The sequence below is a fragment of the Ooceraea biroi genome, chromosome 11 (genome assembly GCF_003672135.1).
Source record: "Ooceraea biroi isolate clonal line C1 chromosome 11, Obir_v5.4, whole genome shotgun sequence".
Taxonomy (NCBI): Eukaryota; Metazoa; Arthropoda; class Insecta; order Hymenoptera; family Formicidae; genus Ooceraea; species Ooceraea biroi.
Window position 1 is genome coordinate 2,117,539 of NC_039516.1, and position 19,500 is coordinate 2,137,038.

General features: G+C 45.8%; 2 protein-coding genes across 2 annotated transcripts in view; both read left to right on the forward strand.

Moving 5' to 3' along the window:
- LOC105274472 (RNA polymerase II elongation factor Ell) overlaps window positions 1–13,522 on the forward strand; it is a 77,631-nt gene extending 64,109 nt beyond the window's left edge. The window contains exons 5-10 of the mRNA XM_011330633.3: window positions 916–1,170; window positions 1,377–1,447; window positions 1,530–1,727; window positions 1,827–2,700; window positions 2,858–3,035; window positions 3,116–13,522. Coding sequence (XP_011328935.1) covers window positions 916–1,170; window positions 1,377–1,447; window positions 1,530–1,727; window positions 1,827–2,700; window positions 2,858–3,035; window positions 3,116–3,373 — 1,834 coding nt within the window. The 3' untranslated portion in view covers window positions 3,374–13,522. The remainder of the gene's footprint in view (window positions 1–915; window positions 1,171–1,376; window positions 1,448–1,529; window positions 1,728–1,826; window positions 2,701–2,857; window positions 3,036–3,115) is intronic.
- A 486-nt stretch (window positions 13,523–14,008) lies between these two features.
- Window positions 14,009–16,453, forward strand: LOC105274471. The gene is made up of 5 exons (XM_011330632.3): window positions 14,009–14,217; window positions 14,457–14,666; window positions 14,811–14,964; window positions 15,027–15,127; window positions 15,254–16,453. The coding sequence occupies exons 1-5, from the start codon at window positions 14,194–14,196 to the stop codon at window positions 15,494–15,496; spliced, it is 732 nt and encodes a 243-aa protein (XP_011328934.1). The 5' UTR covers window positions 14,009–14,193; the 3' UTR covers window positions 15,497–16,453.
- Window positions 16,454–19,500: the final 3,047 nt, after the last annotated feature.

Below are 19,500 nucleotides of genomic sequence, written 5' to 3' on the forward strand. Positions count from 1 at the left end.
CGTAAATAATGCCCGCGTCATGGCGTTACTTTTACAAACTTTCGCCCGGTGAATACGGGGCCTCCTACGGATGTTCGCACGATTCACGGAGGAATTTACGAGGCGGCGTACGTCGCGAGAACTCGCGGAAAATTGCATGCTCGAGGACGCGTTCGCGGATGGCGCGTCGCAACGCCTACGGCTCCGTGGAGTCTTGCTCCCTGTAAATCAAATGAAATATCCGGGGATTTGACGGCACAGCTCTCGGAGTGTATACTCGCGGCATGCTAAATCACTTTTACTCGCAAAGGCGAACATTCGCATTGATTTGATGAGATAAAATTTATATTACTGTATATCAACATATAAATTTATATTAATAATATAGTAATTATAATATTAATAATATAATAATTTATATTAATAATAATTTAGTGTACGTAGACGCTTCTCGGTTGTCAGTGATTGTCGTGATTCGAATACGCGTAAGAGTTACGTTCTCGCTCGACGCAGTTGCATCGACGGCGCGTCTAATTTGTTTAGTCGTCGTCGTCGTCGTCATGGCCAAGGTTAAAAGCGCTTCACAAGTACGATCTCGTCACGTACGAACCCCCTTTTTCGCCTCTGTTCGTCATCGCGCTTTATCATGACGCCCGCGCATGTTTACGTTGAGAGAAAATTGCGTAACCAGCTAATCGATCGGCAGTGCCACAAGTTGCATTAATTGCATGAATACGCTTGCCGCGTAGAAGCCGATATATCGTTTATACATAAATATGCGAAGAAGCCGTGATGACCGTGTATGAACACGCTCTATTCCTCTCGAGGAATACCACACGCGGGACGAATCGTATCGCTATTTCTAAAATAAACGAGCATGATAGAAATGTGTTAAATATATGTATACGATTCCCAATAATCTGAACACTTTTCCAGCACCAGGGTGATCAAGGCGAACGGTCCGGACATCGGTCGCAAGGTGAAAGTGAAAGGAACCGGAAGAACAATACCACCTCCGTCATCATCGTATGTAAGAGGGTATCGGGAATTGACGAGCATTCCAGCCGCCAGCAATAGTCAGCCCAGAACGTCAACCAATAAACCTGCCGTCAATAGTAGTAGTAATAATCACTCAACAACGACTCGTACTCCGGAGAAAAAGATTTCCGACCTCATGCGTAGGCCACTTAAGTAAGTTTATCAACGATCCGACAGATTGCCGGACAAGAATTGTAAAACATGATTCTTTATAAAAGACGCAAAGATAAATAAGTTTGTTATTTGCGCCAGCAGAATGAGACCAGTAAAATTTAATATTTGTGATCAAATGTAACATGAGATTGATATTAATATTTTATTTTTAGAGATTAATATTTTATTTCTTATTAATCTTGCAGGGAAAGACTCATTCATGTTCTCGCTTTGAGGCCGTACAAAAAGCCCGAGCTGTATGATCGCATCAACAAAGGTAAAACTCGAGACAAGAACTTGATATTTTCTCTCGCGGATATATATCTGCTCGACGTTGCCAACATTCCGACTATTTACAGAGGGCCTGAGAGAACGAGAGCGACCGGTCATGATAACGATCCTAAAGCAAGTGGCTTACATGCGCGACAACACATACCACCTGCATAGGCATATCTGGAACGATGTGCAGGAGGACTGGCCTTTCTATACCGAGCAGGAGAAGGCAGTACTGAAGAGGCGGAAACCTCAGAACCTAACGCCACCTGGCTCAAGCGATGGTGCGTATAGTAGAACATGTAATCTTAGGGGTACATGCAGTCACACGACGAAAAAGAAGGCGTCTAACGCGTGCGGTCATTCTCCATTTCGTATTGCAGGCAGCGGCCAGTCGCCCAATTCCATCCATGCAGGTTCACCGCCAGCCATCACAGCTCCACCGCCCAGCTTGCTGAACAATAAAAGGCCAGGGTACCACCAGGGTAACGACGGACTACCAACGAAGAAACCGCGGATATCGCATTACAGAAAACCTGAGCCCATCTCCTTCGTCGCAGCCAGTGAGAAGACATCTAGCGTTAGCAGCACCGGCGCCGGCAACTATAGTAATAACAATAGTGGTCTCAATGTGACCGTCGGCGGCGATCGTACCGGCGACTACACCGTCGATCGTAGTAGTGCTTATGGTGGCAACAATAATAGTGCTAGTGCTAGTGGTGGTGGTGGTAACAGCAGTGGTGCTACCAGTGTTGCTGACGTATCGGATCCGAGGCAAACGCAGCAAACGCAACGCGAGCGCAGCGGCCGCCTCGACTATCGAGTCGAAAGGACAGCGAACAGTGATGTGCTGCGAGGAACTACCGGAAACTCTGTCGCTGCCATTACTTCCACCTCTCGGTCTTCGTGCCAGATATCGTCGCCGAATGACAACGGCAGAAGCAGCCATCACCAGAGCGGGAATAGACGCGACGGCGTCGCGACCGGTGCAAGCGGTGCGGGTGGTCCGAGCGACACGAACGCCGACAGGAGAGACAGGAGCGACAGGAGTCGGGGCATGAGGGAGGACAGGGAGTCCAGGAATAGGAGTAGCTTTGCGAGCAACGCGGCCACTTACAGCAGCCGAGCCTCCACCAGCGCTGTCCCGGCAACTTACGCTGGCAGCTCCAGTAACATTACCGCCATGACCTCACCGCGGATGGAGGTGTTCGAGATGCCATGGAGTCCCGATCCGTTGGTATGCCGCGACTACCTCACGTAAGTATTGCTCGGTCGGATTGTCAGTCCATGAGAACAACCTCAAATGGAGTTGGCGTGAATTTTGAACACTTTCTGGCCGATTGCCGTTGATTTATGCAAACTTTCGATTTATGAGGCAAGAATATCTGATGTAACAGCATTGATATTTGTACAGGAACTACACGACAATAACCAGCGTGGAGCAGAAAAGGCGTTACAAGGACGACTTCATTGCGGACTATGGCGACTATCGTACTTTGCACTCCGAAGTGGTCGTGATTGCGAAGCGTTTCAAAGAATTGTACGAGGAGTACCAAAAGCAAGTGTCACTGGGTAACGAAGTCGAGCAGGAGGTACTGTATCGCAGGCAACGAGATACGTCGACGCTGCCCGAGCATCCGATACTCAAGCAACTGTTCTTCTCTTCTTGCAGACGATCAGTAAGCAGATGGTGTACGAATACTGGAAAATTAAGAAGGACAAAGAGCTGATGCAGAGAAGAAATCGGTTCAACTACCTGCACGCAAAGCTGGATCATATAAAGCAACTGCTCGCGGCGTTCGAGGTAGAAGAGAGGGCGAACCAGGCGGCGATGAGAGTCAACAAGGACATGCTGGCGTTGGCATACGACACTCCTATGAACCCCGACAGCACCGTAAATACTAAGGGCATCGACAATCGGTACTACTGACACAAACTGAAAAGGCCGCCGCTCGTTCCCCGTCTCCTCCTCTCGGTTGTCGGTACGTTACTATCAACATTGTCGCAGAATTTGCATTTTCTCGGCAAGTTCCAAGGCTGATCATTCATGGTCCATATGGTTCCTGGGTACTATCGCCGAAAAGTCAAAGTGATTCTGAATGAGAATCGAGATTGCATGCTTCCATGCGCGATACACGTTTACGGTAAAGCATTTTGCAATCTCGGTGATAAACGCGCGTGTATACGCGCGTGAGATTACTCCGTTTGCCGATCCTCTCTCCCGCGAGAGTCGACGATCACGCCTCGCCCTGCGATTACTGACTTATACGCGACCTCGTCGACTCCCGCTGCGGCGAGACGGCGAGCCCGGCTGGGCTCGCGCTCTAAACTTCGACCAATACTAGTTCTTGGTGTCGCTTGGTGAAGGCTGACGACAATCGTGCATGTTCAAGAGATAGATAAGAGAGAGCAGAGAAGAGAAAGTCCCTCCGGAGATTAGAGAAGTGGAAGATACGGGCATTCTGATCAACGGGTTAACGGAGACGCGCAATTTCGGAGCTGATTCCCGCGACGACTGAGCAAACGACGTTTTACAGAAGCGAAGCGAGGAAGCGCAACGGGAAAGACGTAGTTAAATATTTCTACAATTAAGTTACTTACCGTGCGCACGTCCAAGAGTGTCGTCCACTTTAAAGAGTATGTAGATAAAAGGAAAACTGAAAAAAAGAAGTAAGATGCGATTGCGAGAAGAGGGTCCAATAATAAGGCTTACCGCGTGCCACGTCCCGGGTACTTTAGTCTCCCCTCCTCGAACGGAGGAAACAAAATTGACTTGCAGCACACACACTCACACATACACACACGCAATACATACACGCACACGCAATTTTCCACGAGCCGGCACGAATCTTCCTCGCATGATTCGTGCGTTGCTCGTCTTGAGTTTGAGCAACGACTTTTCAAAAAGCGAGTTATCTTTCTATAATAAAAGAGAGAGAAAGAGACGCGCAATAGTACTTTGTTATTTGAAACTCTCTGCTACTTCTTCGTTCTTCTTTTCCCTCGCCGAGATTTTGACGGCACAAGAAAGAATCAGCCATCCTGTGGTCGGTTGACAAAGAAAGAAACGAAAAGACGAATTTTTAAAGTTTAAGACGAAAGTTTTAAGGAAAAAGAAACAGGAGGAAAGACGTATAACCGCAATGGCAATCAAGATCAAATGAGATCGCATGTGATTCAAAATCGCACTATTATAACGAAGCCTTGAAGGAGCCGAACCGGCTTGGTTTGGTGATGGTTTAAACTGTATAAAGACTGTTACGTACATACGTTATGCTAATATATGTATAATAGGTCTTTTACAATTTTAAATTTTAATCATTGACGTGGGATAAGAGAAAAAAACCCTCGACGTAACGCGATAATCGTTTCCTTATATAGGAGAAAGGAAAAGGAAAATTTAAAAAAAAAGTTGATATACGGAATATAGTTTTTATAATAATTATTAATTGTCATTATATACAAATGATAATATTACAAACATTATGTACAGCATTGTGATAATCTACAAAAAAAGTACTTTTGTTTAATTTTTACACATTATGATTACATCGTAATTAATTATACGCGTTGTAATTAATTTGTGTAATTATAATTATTCTTTATTATTATTATTACGGTTATGTCAATGTGCAAACGGATAAGATACTATATACATCGTATATCGAGTACACGACGGAAAGATTTCGGATTTATTTCTTCCGGTTGAGTTTACAATCTGAGAAATTCGCAGTGCCAAATTTGTATCTTATCTTTAATAATAAAACAACTATTAAAAAATATTCCTTCGAATAGTTTTGCGTAAGTGTATGAGGAACATTCTACGCATTTATCGTAACTGCAATACGTGCATGCCTGCACGTAACAGATATAATTTTCAAAGCTTTATATAACAGCCTGAACATTTTTCCAACGTACGTAAAGAGCTAGCACGATCATGCAATTTCTGGCTTCTTTTTAGCGATCGAGCTTCTTTTAATCGAATCGATTAAGCACTTTACACACGTTAAAGAGTCAGCTTCAGCACAATGTTGCTTGCTTCCGGTCTTAGGATTCGCTTCATCGTCTCTTAAATACGTTCCTCGTGAATGACTTTGCCCGAAGCGGTCCATCGAGCCATGGATACGAGGGAGATAATATGCCGGACGAATTTACGAGACGATCTGTGGACAAAGTAATGGTGCATTATCATCATTGCTCTACAGAGTGCCCCATCGAAATTCTATCAATACGCGTGTTCGTGATTGTTTACTTTCTTCAATTGCTTCACTATTGAGCACATACATGAAACCACATATGCAAATCGTAGCTTAATCATTTATGTTCCTATCTTTCTTAGAGATTTTCTTGAAACATGTAGAATTATATTAGTATTCAGGAGACTTTCACCAGTTGATTTCACGGGACTTATAATCGCTAATATTTAAAAAGATAATTTTTAAAAATTGACCTTTTTTCGTTTTGTGATTTATAGTTATTTATGATTGTTATAAATTGTTATAAAAATATTCATTACGTTACGGAATAGCTCTTTTGTTAGAAAGCACAGCAATATCATACTTTAGATTGTAACATATATTCATCCTGTGTTTTTAATTTTTTTAATAATTTATTCATTATTAAAAACACTAAAAAAACGGGACGAATATATGTTATAATCCAATATATATATTACAGACAAATATTTCTCGGTAGTTGTGCAATATGAGAAATTGTAAGAATTATTGTTGATGTGTAATCTCAATAATGTAAAGTACGCACACGCATACAGAGAACACGAATACATACAGACGAATACACTATGCACCATGCAAATGCTTTTTAGAGATGCGTGATGCACAAAGGACGATATTTCCGTTCGTCTCGTTACTCGGGAAGTATGGCACAGCGCTCAATATCAGCATAAACCGAATTAATGTAATATTTAACATGTATATATCTATACATATATATGGATATTTTAAATTAATTAGATTAGTTAGATGTGTATCTTTAATTTAATTTTAAAAATTTGCAAGTTTTTACGCAAATTTTGACGTAATCGGACCTTTTCTGCAAATCTAACTTGAAGGAAACAATTGATTCATTAGTTTCTACAAATCAGATTCTTTCGGTATTTAGAAATATGATTTGTGTATACTTTTATCGATCCACTCTGTTTCTCCCTTTTCCCTTGCATTACAAAAATGTAATAAAAAATATAAAACTCTTATTTCTGTATCTTTTTTTTTCTCACACGTTGTGCCATACGCAGAGACCAGGTTGATGCACGATGCCTCCTCGGTGAAGCAACGCGACAGAGCACAAACGCTTTTCAGGTCAGCAGTTACCACGTTATACCAATCAGTGTCCTTTGTAAATTGTATCGTTTTTGTAAATAATGTCGCTACGTACGATTACGTTGTAAATGGGCAAGCGGTGTTCTCCGTTAACTGTTAACAATCGGGCTTTGGCGAAACGCATTTGATCGAACGCTCTCGTCCTCCGTCGACCGACCAATCGATTGTCAAACGAATCAGCCAAGAGAAGGAGAGTATAAACAGTGCCAAAGAGACTGAACCGAGACGATGTTCAGCAAATAGGAAATACGACGTCGATCGTGGTATAACTCTCGCGCGTTAACTTAAGCGAAGCAATAGACCGGTTTCCTTCGCGTTCGTCGCTTCCCGTAAAGTCGAGCGGGTCGAGCGTAATTGTCCAGGTAGTTGCGTTTATGCGAAATAAAGTGCTCTTAATGTTGCACTTAACGATGTTGAACGCTTGCTCCTTAATTACCGTAATTCCGTTATTGTTTCGCGAGGGGAGAAAGAGTATCATTACTAACTATTGCTGTTTTCCAAATAAAATAAAAAAACGAAGAGAATAACTAGAAAGGTGTTATATATCGTTTCGAATTACTGGATGGTCATGAACGAGTCCGGATGGTAGGGTGGTATCTTTTCACGAAAATCGCAGACTCGCGGACTTGGAGAGAGAATCAAAGCTTAGGGATTTCTCGCTCCCGTGGATCGGGAGGAGACGTTTGATCCTGTTGGAGTTTCTTTGCTGTCGCTGATCAGGGTGGTTTGCGTTGCTCCAAGATTGAAGGTCCAGATTACACGCGTGACTCCACCCGTTTCCAAGTTGCGGTGGAGACACAACGTTCGCACACAACGTCCACGCGACTTAGATCGAAGTCGGTGCATCGTGCGGGAAACTGTTCCTTATTTCTAAGCGTTGAGGTAACAGACGTTCGAATACTGCCTCTGAAATCCCTTCCGAATGTCATCGAGACGCGCTCCGTCCGTGATCGGATGAGGGATGCTTCGCGGACACGATCATATCCATGCTTAAAAGGTCCAAACGACGATCGAACTCCGTCTGTCTCTCTCTTTTTCCCTTCCTCTTACTCATTCCCCTTTTCTTTCTCTTGTTGGAAAAACGAAAACTCCAAGTGCCAATATTAGCGAGATGCGAATTTATTGTACATAGTATATCTATACACATATGCATAAATAATGTAATCTTACGTGCATTATCTGCTAGTGGTACCAATATGCGCAGAGCGTTGATAGGAAATGTTACTCGGCTTTGAAAAATCGCGAGTTTCCTCGGCAGTACAGAAGCGGCGAAGTCAGTCGAGTTACGCGGAAGATAAGATAGCTGAAGGGTGAACATAAAAAATTATGTACCGTTTAAGATAGATAACTCTCTATCTTTCTCGCTGTCTCCGTTACTCTCGCGTACTGTCTCATCCATTTCAACCTCGAAACTCAAGTCTCCCGCAATTTATGAACAGGCAGATGCCTAATTCGACTAGCCTAGGCCGATCCTAAGAACAGTATTACTCGTATCGGCGCACATATCTCTCGAATCGGTCGGCTCGCGAGCGCAACAATGCAACTCACGAGGAGATTCAGCCAGGCGGGTGGGTGTGCGCTTCATTCGATCAGAGCGAAGTCGTGACATATCATTTTACGAGTATCCCTCTCTTCCTTTACGGCATATCACGTACGCTGATCCTTCGCGGAGAGCCTCGATGTTCGACAGAATTGAGCCGAGAGGCCGAGGAGCGCCGCTTCCGGCTCTCTTTCTCTCTCTTTCTCTTCCCTCATCCCGACGATTAAGCCAAGATATGCCCAGCCTCCTCCGATCGGTCCACAGAGAAAATCGATGCAATAAAGAGCAGCTAGCACGAGGAATGCGACTCCGCGTCGTCGCGGGGGCAAAGACGCGCGGTCAACGCTCGTTAATTGATTCGCGACGCCGTTCACGCTCACGTCAATTTATCCGAGAGTGATGGATCTGGTCAATAACGTTGCAATCCCGGTACACTTGTATCTTCTTCGCATTCTGCAGTAATCCGGTCAGTGAACGAACGGCTTCGAGAGCCGTTCACGACGTGGTGCAGCTATAGAGAGGGTGGACGAACAACAAGAGAGCCACTCTTCGTGTCGTTTCTAGTAATACTTAGCATTTTCTTCACAGACTCCACTCTTGTTTCCCTTCCCCTTTTTTGCTTTTATCCGCGCTACGCCCGATGCAGCAACCGCAATGAACGAACGAACTTTCGTCATGCAGCGCTATTCTATTTGACAACTGTGATGTGTGTTGCTAGGAACTTCGTGATAGCATAATCGCCCGTGCGCCGAGACGATGTTGCGCGTTACGACGCGTTAAGGAGTTTCTCCGGGAGGAAACGTCAACCCCCTCGCTCGTTAAATGCGGTCAAAAATCTCGAGGGCCCGAGGCGGAAAAAGCGCCTTATAGAGATTAAGATGAATCGCGGAGAGGAAGCGAAGGGCGGTCGAAGAGAACGAAGAAGAACGAAGAGAGGCACGGCCGGGCAAACGCGATCGTTCGATGAACGAAACGAAACGAAACGGTGGATTATCCGACCTATATCGAACGTTCGCGTTTCCCCGTTACTGACACCCATATCAGAATAAAGAAAATAGTCCATGGCGCGGCGGAGACCGATCTCGCGTCAGCTTCTTCGATTCCGTAATCCAAGCATTGGCTGAAGAACCTGGTTGTCCCGACTGTACGTCGAGTAGTACTTTTCGTTACCGAATCCAAAGCGGCCTTGTCGAAATTTTTTAATCACGTCGGGTCAGCAAGGTTCTTAGAGCCTTGAGGAATCAAAAAGATATATCAGAAAGAAAGACACATCTCTCTAGAAGAAAAACTTAATTTATATAGGACGTTCGGTAGGCGTCTGGAAACGCGCGCACTCGACGTGGGAGATCGCCATGAAAGATCGACGGAAGAGAGCTGTGATCTTCCGCGGGATCGATCCCCCGCCGAGTAGAATAAGAGAGAAGAGTGGAGTTAGAGAGAGAAAGAGAGACGGAGGTCGGTCGCCGCGTGCCCGATCGAGGAGCGAAAGGATATTTTATAAGTGCTTAAAGAAGTAAGAAGGAAACTTAAACATGCGCTCGGATGACTGACAATTGTGACTTAAGGAGCGCGTGACTTTTAAGAGATAGTCTTTACATTATCAGTACCGATCACGCGAGAGGAGAAACAGATGGAACGATGTGAAAAGAGAATGGACTTGTACACGTGTATACATATACATATATACATGCATGCATACACACACACACACACACACACACACACACACACACACACGTGTGTGCGTTTTTTGTTAAGTTGCGTTGCGACACGAGAAAAAGAAACGGAGAATGAGAGAGAGAGAGAAAGGAAGAATGATGATGATTATGATGATTATGACGATGATAATGATAACGATGATGATGACCGGGCAACTCAAGATTGCATGTATAGGTATATAATGTACCCCGTGACTTTTATTGATGACGACTGCATTGCTCCCCCTGACAAAGGCTCGTATATTCATTACATAGTTGTATTTGCAATTATTACCTATACATATATATTATATTCACTAATTAAAGTATACAAAGCGCGAAAATGCGGATAAAGAGGAATTATATTGTTAGCGAGGAGTGAGATCGCGGGTCCCCGCGGTTTTCGGGGTAAGCTCGCGTGGAACGTGCACCGTGCGCCGATCAGGAAGCTGAGGACTCTTACGCTGATCGATTCAGAGAAACGCGGATTTTTCTCCTCGAATTTAACTCTCCGATCTTGCCTCAATTTAATTGCACGTGAAATCAGTGTAATGATCAGTGTAATGATCAGACCTTGAAAAGGTCTGCCAATGTACTCGGTCTGCGTCCAACGACCCTAACGATAAAAACAAAGTTATTATTATTCTTATTAAATGTATCGGATGTATTTTCCGGGCAAAATTTCATGAGGGGAAGGAAAATCGGAGGGTTGATCTAGTCGCGTTTCTCTTTGCCTTCGCGTTCTCCCTCCCTCTCGCGCCTTTCCGCCTTCGGTGTTACGATCGGCCTTTCCGATTGTGTCTTCGATTTTATACCGGGACGTGCAATCCGGTCGCGCCCATGAGCTCACTTGGGAGCGCGACTCCCTCGAAACGACTGTCTTAGGATATTCCCGTCTTCTCGCGGCCGATCGTACCGGGCGGACCTCGGGAATCCGATCGATCTGTAGCGGATCTCTCGGCTGTGTGATCGGTGTGAAACATGCCGCTGGCCATTGAAAGACGATCGAAATGGCGCCCGACTGCCGCCATTTTCGATCGTTCCGATGAACGGTACGACGCGTCATCGACGACGAGAGGCTCATTTCCCGTTCTGCTACCTGAACTTCCGTCCCGGAGGATGCAGATGGACTTTCTCGATACACGGCAAAACTCGTGCAGCTACGCGGAATCGGGATTCTACCTTGGTTATCTTACGTCGCGTAAAATTTCGGAATAACGGCGCCGTGCATCGAGAATCGTCCGTAACGACGTTACCACGCTGCTGCGAATCCCCGACTCGACGTACGCGCGTTGAATCAGCGAGTCGTGATTTTTTTTCACAGACCCGGTTAAAAGCGATTTTGCAAACAAGCGCGAAAAATGTCAACGTGGGGAACCGGTGAGATGTAAAAGATCCAACGGGTTTGTAAAGGTTTAACCTTTAACTGGTCGCGCGATGCATGACGGACGGCCGCCACATTCGATATATTTATTTTATCGCTCTCGTCGTCGGGTAGCACGTACGAGCTTTCATTTTTTACGTTCCACGCGAGCTTCCCCGCCCCCGAATGCGCGCGCCCCGCGCGTGCTTCCGTTGGAGATTCGTGCATGAGAGGGAAAAAAAGCGAGGGTGTAAAAGGCCACGCGCAAAAAAAATATGAGTGATAACGATAAGGTAGAAGGGCAAAGCGAAAGAAAGAGAGAGAGAGCGAGCGAGGCGAGAGGCGAGTCGACACGCGATCGGCGCGTCGATGACGGCGAGATGCGCTGACGATCTTGAAACGACGACGATGAATCTAGTGCGCGAGGAAACGGTGTGTGTCTCGTTGTGTGCGTGTGACGGGACAGAGCACCAGTTTGTTCGGTGGTTCTCCGATGACCACGCCGATGCCGATATCGAGATAACGTGGCTTGCGCATGAGCAGATACGGTTGTGTACATATTGGGACCGCGATTGAGCGGAGAATCGGCGCGCGCGGTTCCTTCCCCGTCTCCGGCACGACGGCGTGTGTTTCTCCGTTATTTTTAGGCTAATTTAATTTGTACATAATTTCAACGGGATCTGGAGGCCCTCGTCATTGTTAATCTTCCAGTTGCGTTGGCTCCATCAGGCCGCACGTGCGCGCGCGCGCGTGCGACCTCTAATCGTTGTTGCGTCGCGTCGCCATTTTGTTATCGCGCCTTGAAATTTTGTTAGCAGCGTTTGTAAGTAGATCGCGCGCAGAGGCGAGCCTGTTAAGGCGGTCGCGGAGGGATCCGCCACGCTGTTGCGCCGTTGCATTGTTTCACTGTTCAAAGTTCAAGGCCCAACAACCGAGCGAGCGGATCACTCGCGCGCTACCTCGATCGACAAATTAATTCGACTTTTTGTTTCATAGTTATGCGAATTTGCCGATATCACGATCATACGTTAGGATCATGCCAAATCGCCGAACGGTACAAATAGCGCGGTACGGGTTCTCCGGGACGAGTCGGAAATGCTATAGACCACAACACATCCGGTGACTTCCGTCCCCAGCATGAATGAGTTTCTCGCGAGCGAAGTCGAGAAACTCGTCGTCGTCGTCGTCGTCGTCTGTCCTCCATATTCATGTAAACGTCCCAGCAGTCTGTCCATTTCTCGCAGCATTCGCGTCGCCGAAGTAAGCAATATACAGGGTGTACCGAAACAATCACCGAGAACTCGCGCGCAGAGATTGTTTTTCATAAGCTTCGTTTAGGAATTAATTCATGTCGGCAGGAGAGGGGGAGGAGGGGTCTTGGAAACGACGTTTCTACTTAGATCGAATTAGTCGAGCCATTAAGTACTTCCGATAAGGAGACACCGACCTCCTACTACTTTGCTAGTGTGATTCGTGGCTGAGAGAATCGGTGGTTCCGGGACACCCTGCACGGCCATATTAGGTGAATAATGAGCATCGAAAGAACATTATTAGTTAGATCGACTCGTCCGAGCGGAGCTCGTCCGCGATGCAACGTGGCGCGTCTCGTCTAAAACGTCTACGTTTTTCTCTCCGGTTTGTATTACTTCCTCAAAAGTAGGGCAGTATCGCGAGAAACGCACGGCGAGCTCGAATGCCGATTCTCCGATTTGAGGAGGCACTCCGAAACGCAAAGACCGGCGCCACCGGCGTCGGGGTAATTAAGGAAAAAAAAGTCATATGTATATATATATACATACATATATGTAGAGTTATATGTATTATACATACATACATATTTATTCGAACGACTTGCCAAGTTTTTGTTGCATAGTGTACTACGCGAGATAGATTCAAGCGGCAGAGGAACAAAAAATCATACAAAAAAAAGAAGCAAGGAAGTATAGGAGGTAATAAGATGGTTAACGATGCGAGAGTGTGATGATCTGTGGCGGATTAAGTGGATATAAGTTGCATAGCTGTGTGAGCAAGTTTCACGAAATATTGATGTATATATCTTAAGTTTGTATTATAACTCTCCCCACTTAATTTGTATATGAAATGAAGAATTTCGAACATTAAAATCATGAACGAAAAAAAACATCGTCTCTTACACTTTCTACCCGCTCCATTACCCACTGTCCTCTCGCTGTTCTAATAAAGGCAACAAGCGAACAAAAAATAAGTGTGTAGAGTCGAGTGCGGGTATCAAGAAGTGCGTGCGATCGTAATCCGCGATAAGAAGCGGAAAGGAGCTGCAATCAGGTGGAATCCGAGTCATTTAGGCCCAGTTCCACAACTTGCCTTAACCGGAGTTTAACTCGTTAAAATGGAGAATTCACACCGCGTCACGTGTAAAATCTCTAAAAAGCGAATGTCATACATAAATTCTTCATTAACGAGTATAAACTCCGGTTAAAGTAAATTGTGGAATTGGGCCTTAATTTTTCAGTAATCGTAACGTTCGGCACTGAGCAAAGTGTTGCTCTCGCAAGATGAGATCGACGATCCGAAACAATCCGAAACGATGTGATGATACGGAAGACGTGCGTGCGCAGTGCGCGCGCACACGCACACAGGTCGCGTGACGTGACGCGCATGCACCCACCGGTCAGTGGACATGACAGGTGTTCGTCTGCTCCGCACTGTCGATTATGTTTAACTGAAAAAATAAATTGATAACGATCAGGCAAGAATGATCAGTCGATCCGTCGTCGTTTCGTCGCGAGAAGGTTAACTGTCGGGGCAGCCTCGCGCGGAAAAACAGGAGCTATGAGTGCGGCGCGAGAGTCAGAGGTGAGCTTGTTAAAATTCCTTTAATTGTATTTTTATCGATGTTACGTCGGCCAGATAACGCGTCGAACGAGAGAGAGAAAGCGAGCTACCTCGCACGACACGTTTTTTACGTCGATCTGATGGCGCGGGACGGTAAGGAGGGCAGAGATCTGCCGTTAACCTACAAATGCCGCTGACTCGAATGCGTGCAATGTCGACGCGCAGTAACGCACACGAGACTCTTCTCTTCTGCACTTTAGGTGGACAATCTTAAGCAGCAGGGAAATGCGTGCGTCAAGCAGGAGAAGTATGAGGAGGCGATGTTCCACTACACGCATGCGATCAAGCTGGATCCGCAGAACTATTCCCTCTACAGCAACAGATCCTTTGCCTTCCTGATGATGCGGCAGTACCACTACGCCATGGAGGATGCTCTGACGACCATCCAACTGAAGCCGGATTGGTCCAAAGTACGAGATCACGTTCACGTCCAACACAAAAAGTGCCAAGTAGATCAGATTCAGGGGGATAAACGTGACATTCGTGGCAGTTTTGACTCCTTCGAGTCTGTTGTCAAGATTCCAGGACGCTAACTATCCGCCTGCCTGTTGCAGGGTTATTTCAGGAAAGGCGAGGTTGAGCTGAGGACGTTTCGATTCAGCGAGGCGCTTCAGTCGTACAACAAGGCTTCGTCGCTGCAGCCAAACGAGCCTCGAATTCTAGAAGCGATAAACAGGGCGTCAAGATCGCTGATCAAGGACAGAAGAGGTACTCTGCAACGTTATCTCGAGTCTACGACGATCGGAACGTAATGAAATGTCGTTTCACAGCTGACCAGCAGATCCCGTGGCTTGGAGCCGGCGTCGGCATCATACTGGGAGTCATAGTCGTGATCGCTGATTATGTTTTTACAAACAAGCCCACACTAACGGTACGGTGACCCATACTTTATTTATTTTGATATCATTGTCGAAAGGTAGTGAGTAATAATAAAAATTAGGTTGCCTCTAACGTCGTTACGACGCAACGTAATGCTTCTGCACTCTGTTGCATGCAGCATCCTCTCCTGATGGCGTTGCTGACGATGTCTATAGCCATGCTCGGCTTCAGCATCGCGAAGGGGTTCCGCTACTTCGTAAAGTGCCAAAGAAAATCGCTGCTGGAGCCACCCGTCGACCTTTTCCCCGAGGAGAAAGAGGACCTCGAGAACATCGACGTGGAGAGGAACAGCGAGAGGGAGAAGCATCCCAAGTACAGCAAAGCGCAAGCGAGACAGCGATTCCGCAAGGGGAAGTCGTAGTGCGTTTCGCGGCGTTTATTCCGATGTACATTCTTGAATATTTGAAAGAGAGATGCAGCTGGCAGATGCTTGCCTCCTAGTACACCGAAATATACCCGCGGTCGATAAAAATAACGTGACAACATCTAGGCATGATCAGGATTATTATCCGTCGGGGATCAGAGATTTGCCACGGACATTCGCACTTTCCGTTCGGAGTACGTTATTGTCTTCTTTCTGACGGAATAATGATGTATTTTAATATATTTTATATAATTTTACTCTCTGGCCAGGATTGTTAAAAATAAATAAAAATAATTCAATCAAATAACGGAAGCACTCGCGCAAGGGGATGTTTGGGTGACGATTACGGTGAAACGTAGCTGCTAATCGCTAGCTACGTGTACGTGGCAAGTACAGTTAACTATCTGTACGTTCAACATAATTTAATTGCACAAGTAACCGTACGATTTATAAGCGACGTGTGAGCGTATTTTAAGATCACTCGAAATTAATGAGAATACTGTACTTGAATATTTGTATTCCTTATGAGTCACTTAGCCAGAACATTCTGAAATTCTTACTCTTGTGATGATTCTTGTACAACGAATAACGAGGTGTAAACGTGTGTCAACTTAGCGTTATTATAAGATAATATATACATGTTGCACTTTTCTCTACATTTTGCACAAAGTAATACGTAATGTCAAGCGTGCGCGCGTAGCGCACCCTCCCTATAGGTCTCGATTACAATTGATATATGTAACGAAGAGTCTTCGCTAGAGCTAGGGAACGTCATCGCGTCGGGAAAGATTAATAGATTATAGCTCGTCGATTCATAGTTTATCGGCTACCTGCATCCGCAATCTCTCAGTCTCGATGTACCGATTAAACGGCACATACGCATCCTGCGATCCGTGAAGCTATTATACAATTTACGATGTTGCATAGTTACCTAATAAAAACTGCAAATGTCCACATCGACTATTTTATTACCAAGCAAACTCTCCCGAAATTGTCATAAATAATTCCGAGAATTGCTTCTCGACAGTTTACAATTTTAATTCGTCGTTTTGCGCTCAATTTCCGGGGCTGGAAAATTAATTTTGCAACGGGAGAACATGAGTTGGCGAGAGGTGGTACGCCGGAACAACAATAGTGTTAAAAATCAATATTCTTTTACACGGCGAGCCGTTTTCAACTGAAGTAACCAATATTCCGACTAAAATATGGAACTCGAGCGACATACTGAGAAGCAAACGCGGACGTGTTTTTTCTAACTGTAATTTACAAGATGGTATCGATTATCAATAATCACAAGATGGTTATTAATTTAATAACATCGGTCATGCATATGCGCTCCACTCTTCTATCGATAAGCTCGAGTCTCCTCTCTTGCTCGGAGCGTATAATGTTCCCTCCGACAAATTGGAATGCGCTCTCCGCTACGGGTGGAAATGAGCGTAATGCATGATTCTCGCAGGATTCTCGCGAAAGTGCCTTCTACATTTTTGGATACGTCCAGTGCCCTCCTTCCTTTCCTCCTCTATCTCGTACGATCCTGACGTGACTATTCACGTCGCGCTCGCGCGCATGCGTCCCGTCGAATTCTCGGCAAGCGTATTACGACTCGCGGACTCAACTCAGGTTGATCGGTCATTTCTCTCGGAACCGCAGAGCCGGGCGGTGCTGCGCGCATCGTCTCGTGCACGCGAGCAGAAGCGACGTTTTATTATGAGCGATGATGCGTATCGGTTAATGGTAATGCAACCGACAGAAATAGATCGGCGTACATTTGCTTTTTGCACATTGCGCTCGCGATATAATTTATAAGAGGAAGAGAGAGAACACCGATCTACATCGATAAAAACCGAATTGAGTTGCACGCTCAATCGCGACGTAGCAAATTCCCCACGCGAATCGCGAGTTTCCATTTTAGCGAGTAATTTCGATGTCGGCGCGTCATATAAATCGGATTTATCTCACTGACGAATTCGCGGATTCCGTATCTGATAAAGATATCCGCGGGAGAACCGGAAGACTGGAAACTACGTGCAATAAGTATCGTCGCGGCGTATCGCGGTTTTTTCTCCGTTTTGCCTGCTGTTGTTCGACAACGGTTGACGTCAGCGCGAGCGTATCCAGCGAGACTTTCTCGCGTACGCGTTTTACAATGTAAATAACCCGGCGCGACGTTAAATGATGAGCGCGCGGAATATCCACGACGGTTCCACGCCGCAGGGTTACATCACGTGAAGAGAGAAGCGCCGACGAACGTCGGGGGGGCTACGTGGCTGCGAATGTAGCCATTATGTAAAAGCAGCGGCACGCGGCGTCCGGTGTTACGTGCTTTGTAACACTCGTTCCCGTTACATCGCGCACCGTCGCGGAAAAATGGCGGCGGGCCTCGTCGATCTCGAGAAATTTCGCGCGAGGCACCAGCGAGCGCATCGCGCCGGCGGTATCCCTCTCGGGCGAGGGACGTCTCGTCGCACGAAATTTCATGGTTAGGTGTCGAAGCGGCTGCGAAGTGTCGTCCGTCCTGCGAGCAATCCAGGGACTCGACTCGCTTGTGCGCCGTCTTCGACGAGGCCGAGGGCCGCCGAAATGGGCTTCAGGCTGGAAACCCACAGCTCGCGTTCCCGTTGTTGGGAGGCAGTCAGGGCGCGCCGCGTCGTAAGGCGCTGCGCGTAGACGCTCACGAAACGAGGAAACGAGAAAAGCGTGGCCGGGACGCCCAATGCGATTACAGGCGGCTAGCCCTGCTGGTCTCCGCTTTGGCGCGTGTGCGCATGCGCCCGCGCATGCGCAGCACTGCCAACGGACACGTCCGGCTCTACCAAATCGAGAAAATGGCGCTCTCAGCGCCTCAAAATTTAGTGATGCTCATTATTTTATCCTACGACATTTTTTTTATTCTGGAATTTTATTTTTTTATTTCAAGGGAGCAGCATATAAAAAGAAAAACTTAATTTATTGAGCCATATTGTTATGCAATTTGTGTATAATAAGGTAGAAAAATTATAAATATAAAATCTTCGTCAAAAATTTTGATATTTACTTTCATAATTTCATAATTAAAATTGTTTTCATAATTTTAAAATAAGTTCTTGTATTAAGAATATTTAATTGCACCATCCTATATTAATAATGGATCTTGCTTTCTTCTTTCGCAACGGAGAAGTCTTGAATAACTTGTGTTAGCGCATGCATGCGTTTGCGTGTACGTGGAGCGTATATGATTTCCGTGAATGCTTCATAACGCAACAAACGTGTGACTCCTAACTATTTTCCAATTCTCATCTCGTTTACGGACTTCGTAACCGCGAGTTTGGAACCGCGAAAGTTCCCGCGCGTCTCATTATGACGTTCCTACATATACTTATTAATAACGCGTGGCGAACGCAGGACGAAGTTCACGACTCGTCGTACACTTCGCAGTAATTGCACAAAGCTTGCCCCTGTTACGGCGCAGAGGCAAAACGTAATCCACCATGAAGATACTTTCCGTTATCCGCTCCATTGTTCGCTGGACGATTAGCCGGTAAAAAATTCCTAGGGCGGAAAAGTCGTGCGAGAGCGGAGGGAGAAGCCGAGGACCTCCCATAAGTGGACGTTAAAGGGAGGATTACCCCTTTAACACTTCACAGTCTCCATTCTGTTCGCTAGCATCGCTGGCAATCGGCATATAAAATCACCGCTTTTATTGCATTAAATCTTTAACAAGATTTAAATTAAAAAACAAAGTATAATATATTTATAAATTATTATCTAACAATTAAGGATAAGTTAATCAAAGAACAGCAAAAAGAAATCAAGTTCAGTCGACGTTTGCTAAGCAAACTCGCAGGATCAATCGGAGCAGCGAGAGCTCGATCACATGTTGCATTGCGACTTCGGCTCATATGACACGCAATGAAGCGAGCAATGAGTCCTGTCACCCCTATGCGCCCGCTGTGAACAGCTGTGAAGCCAGTCCTGTACGAGCGATACTACTTTTCTAGTGTATCCCCACTCCGTGCGCA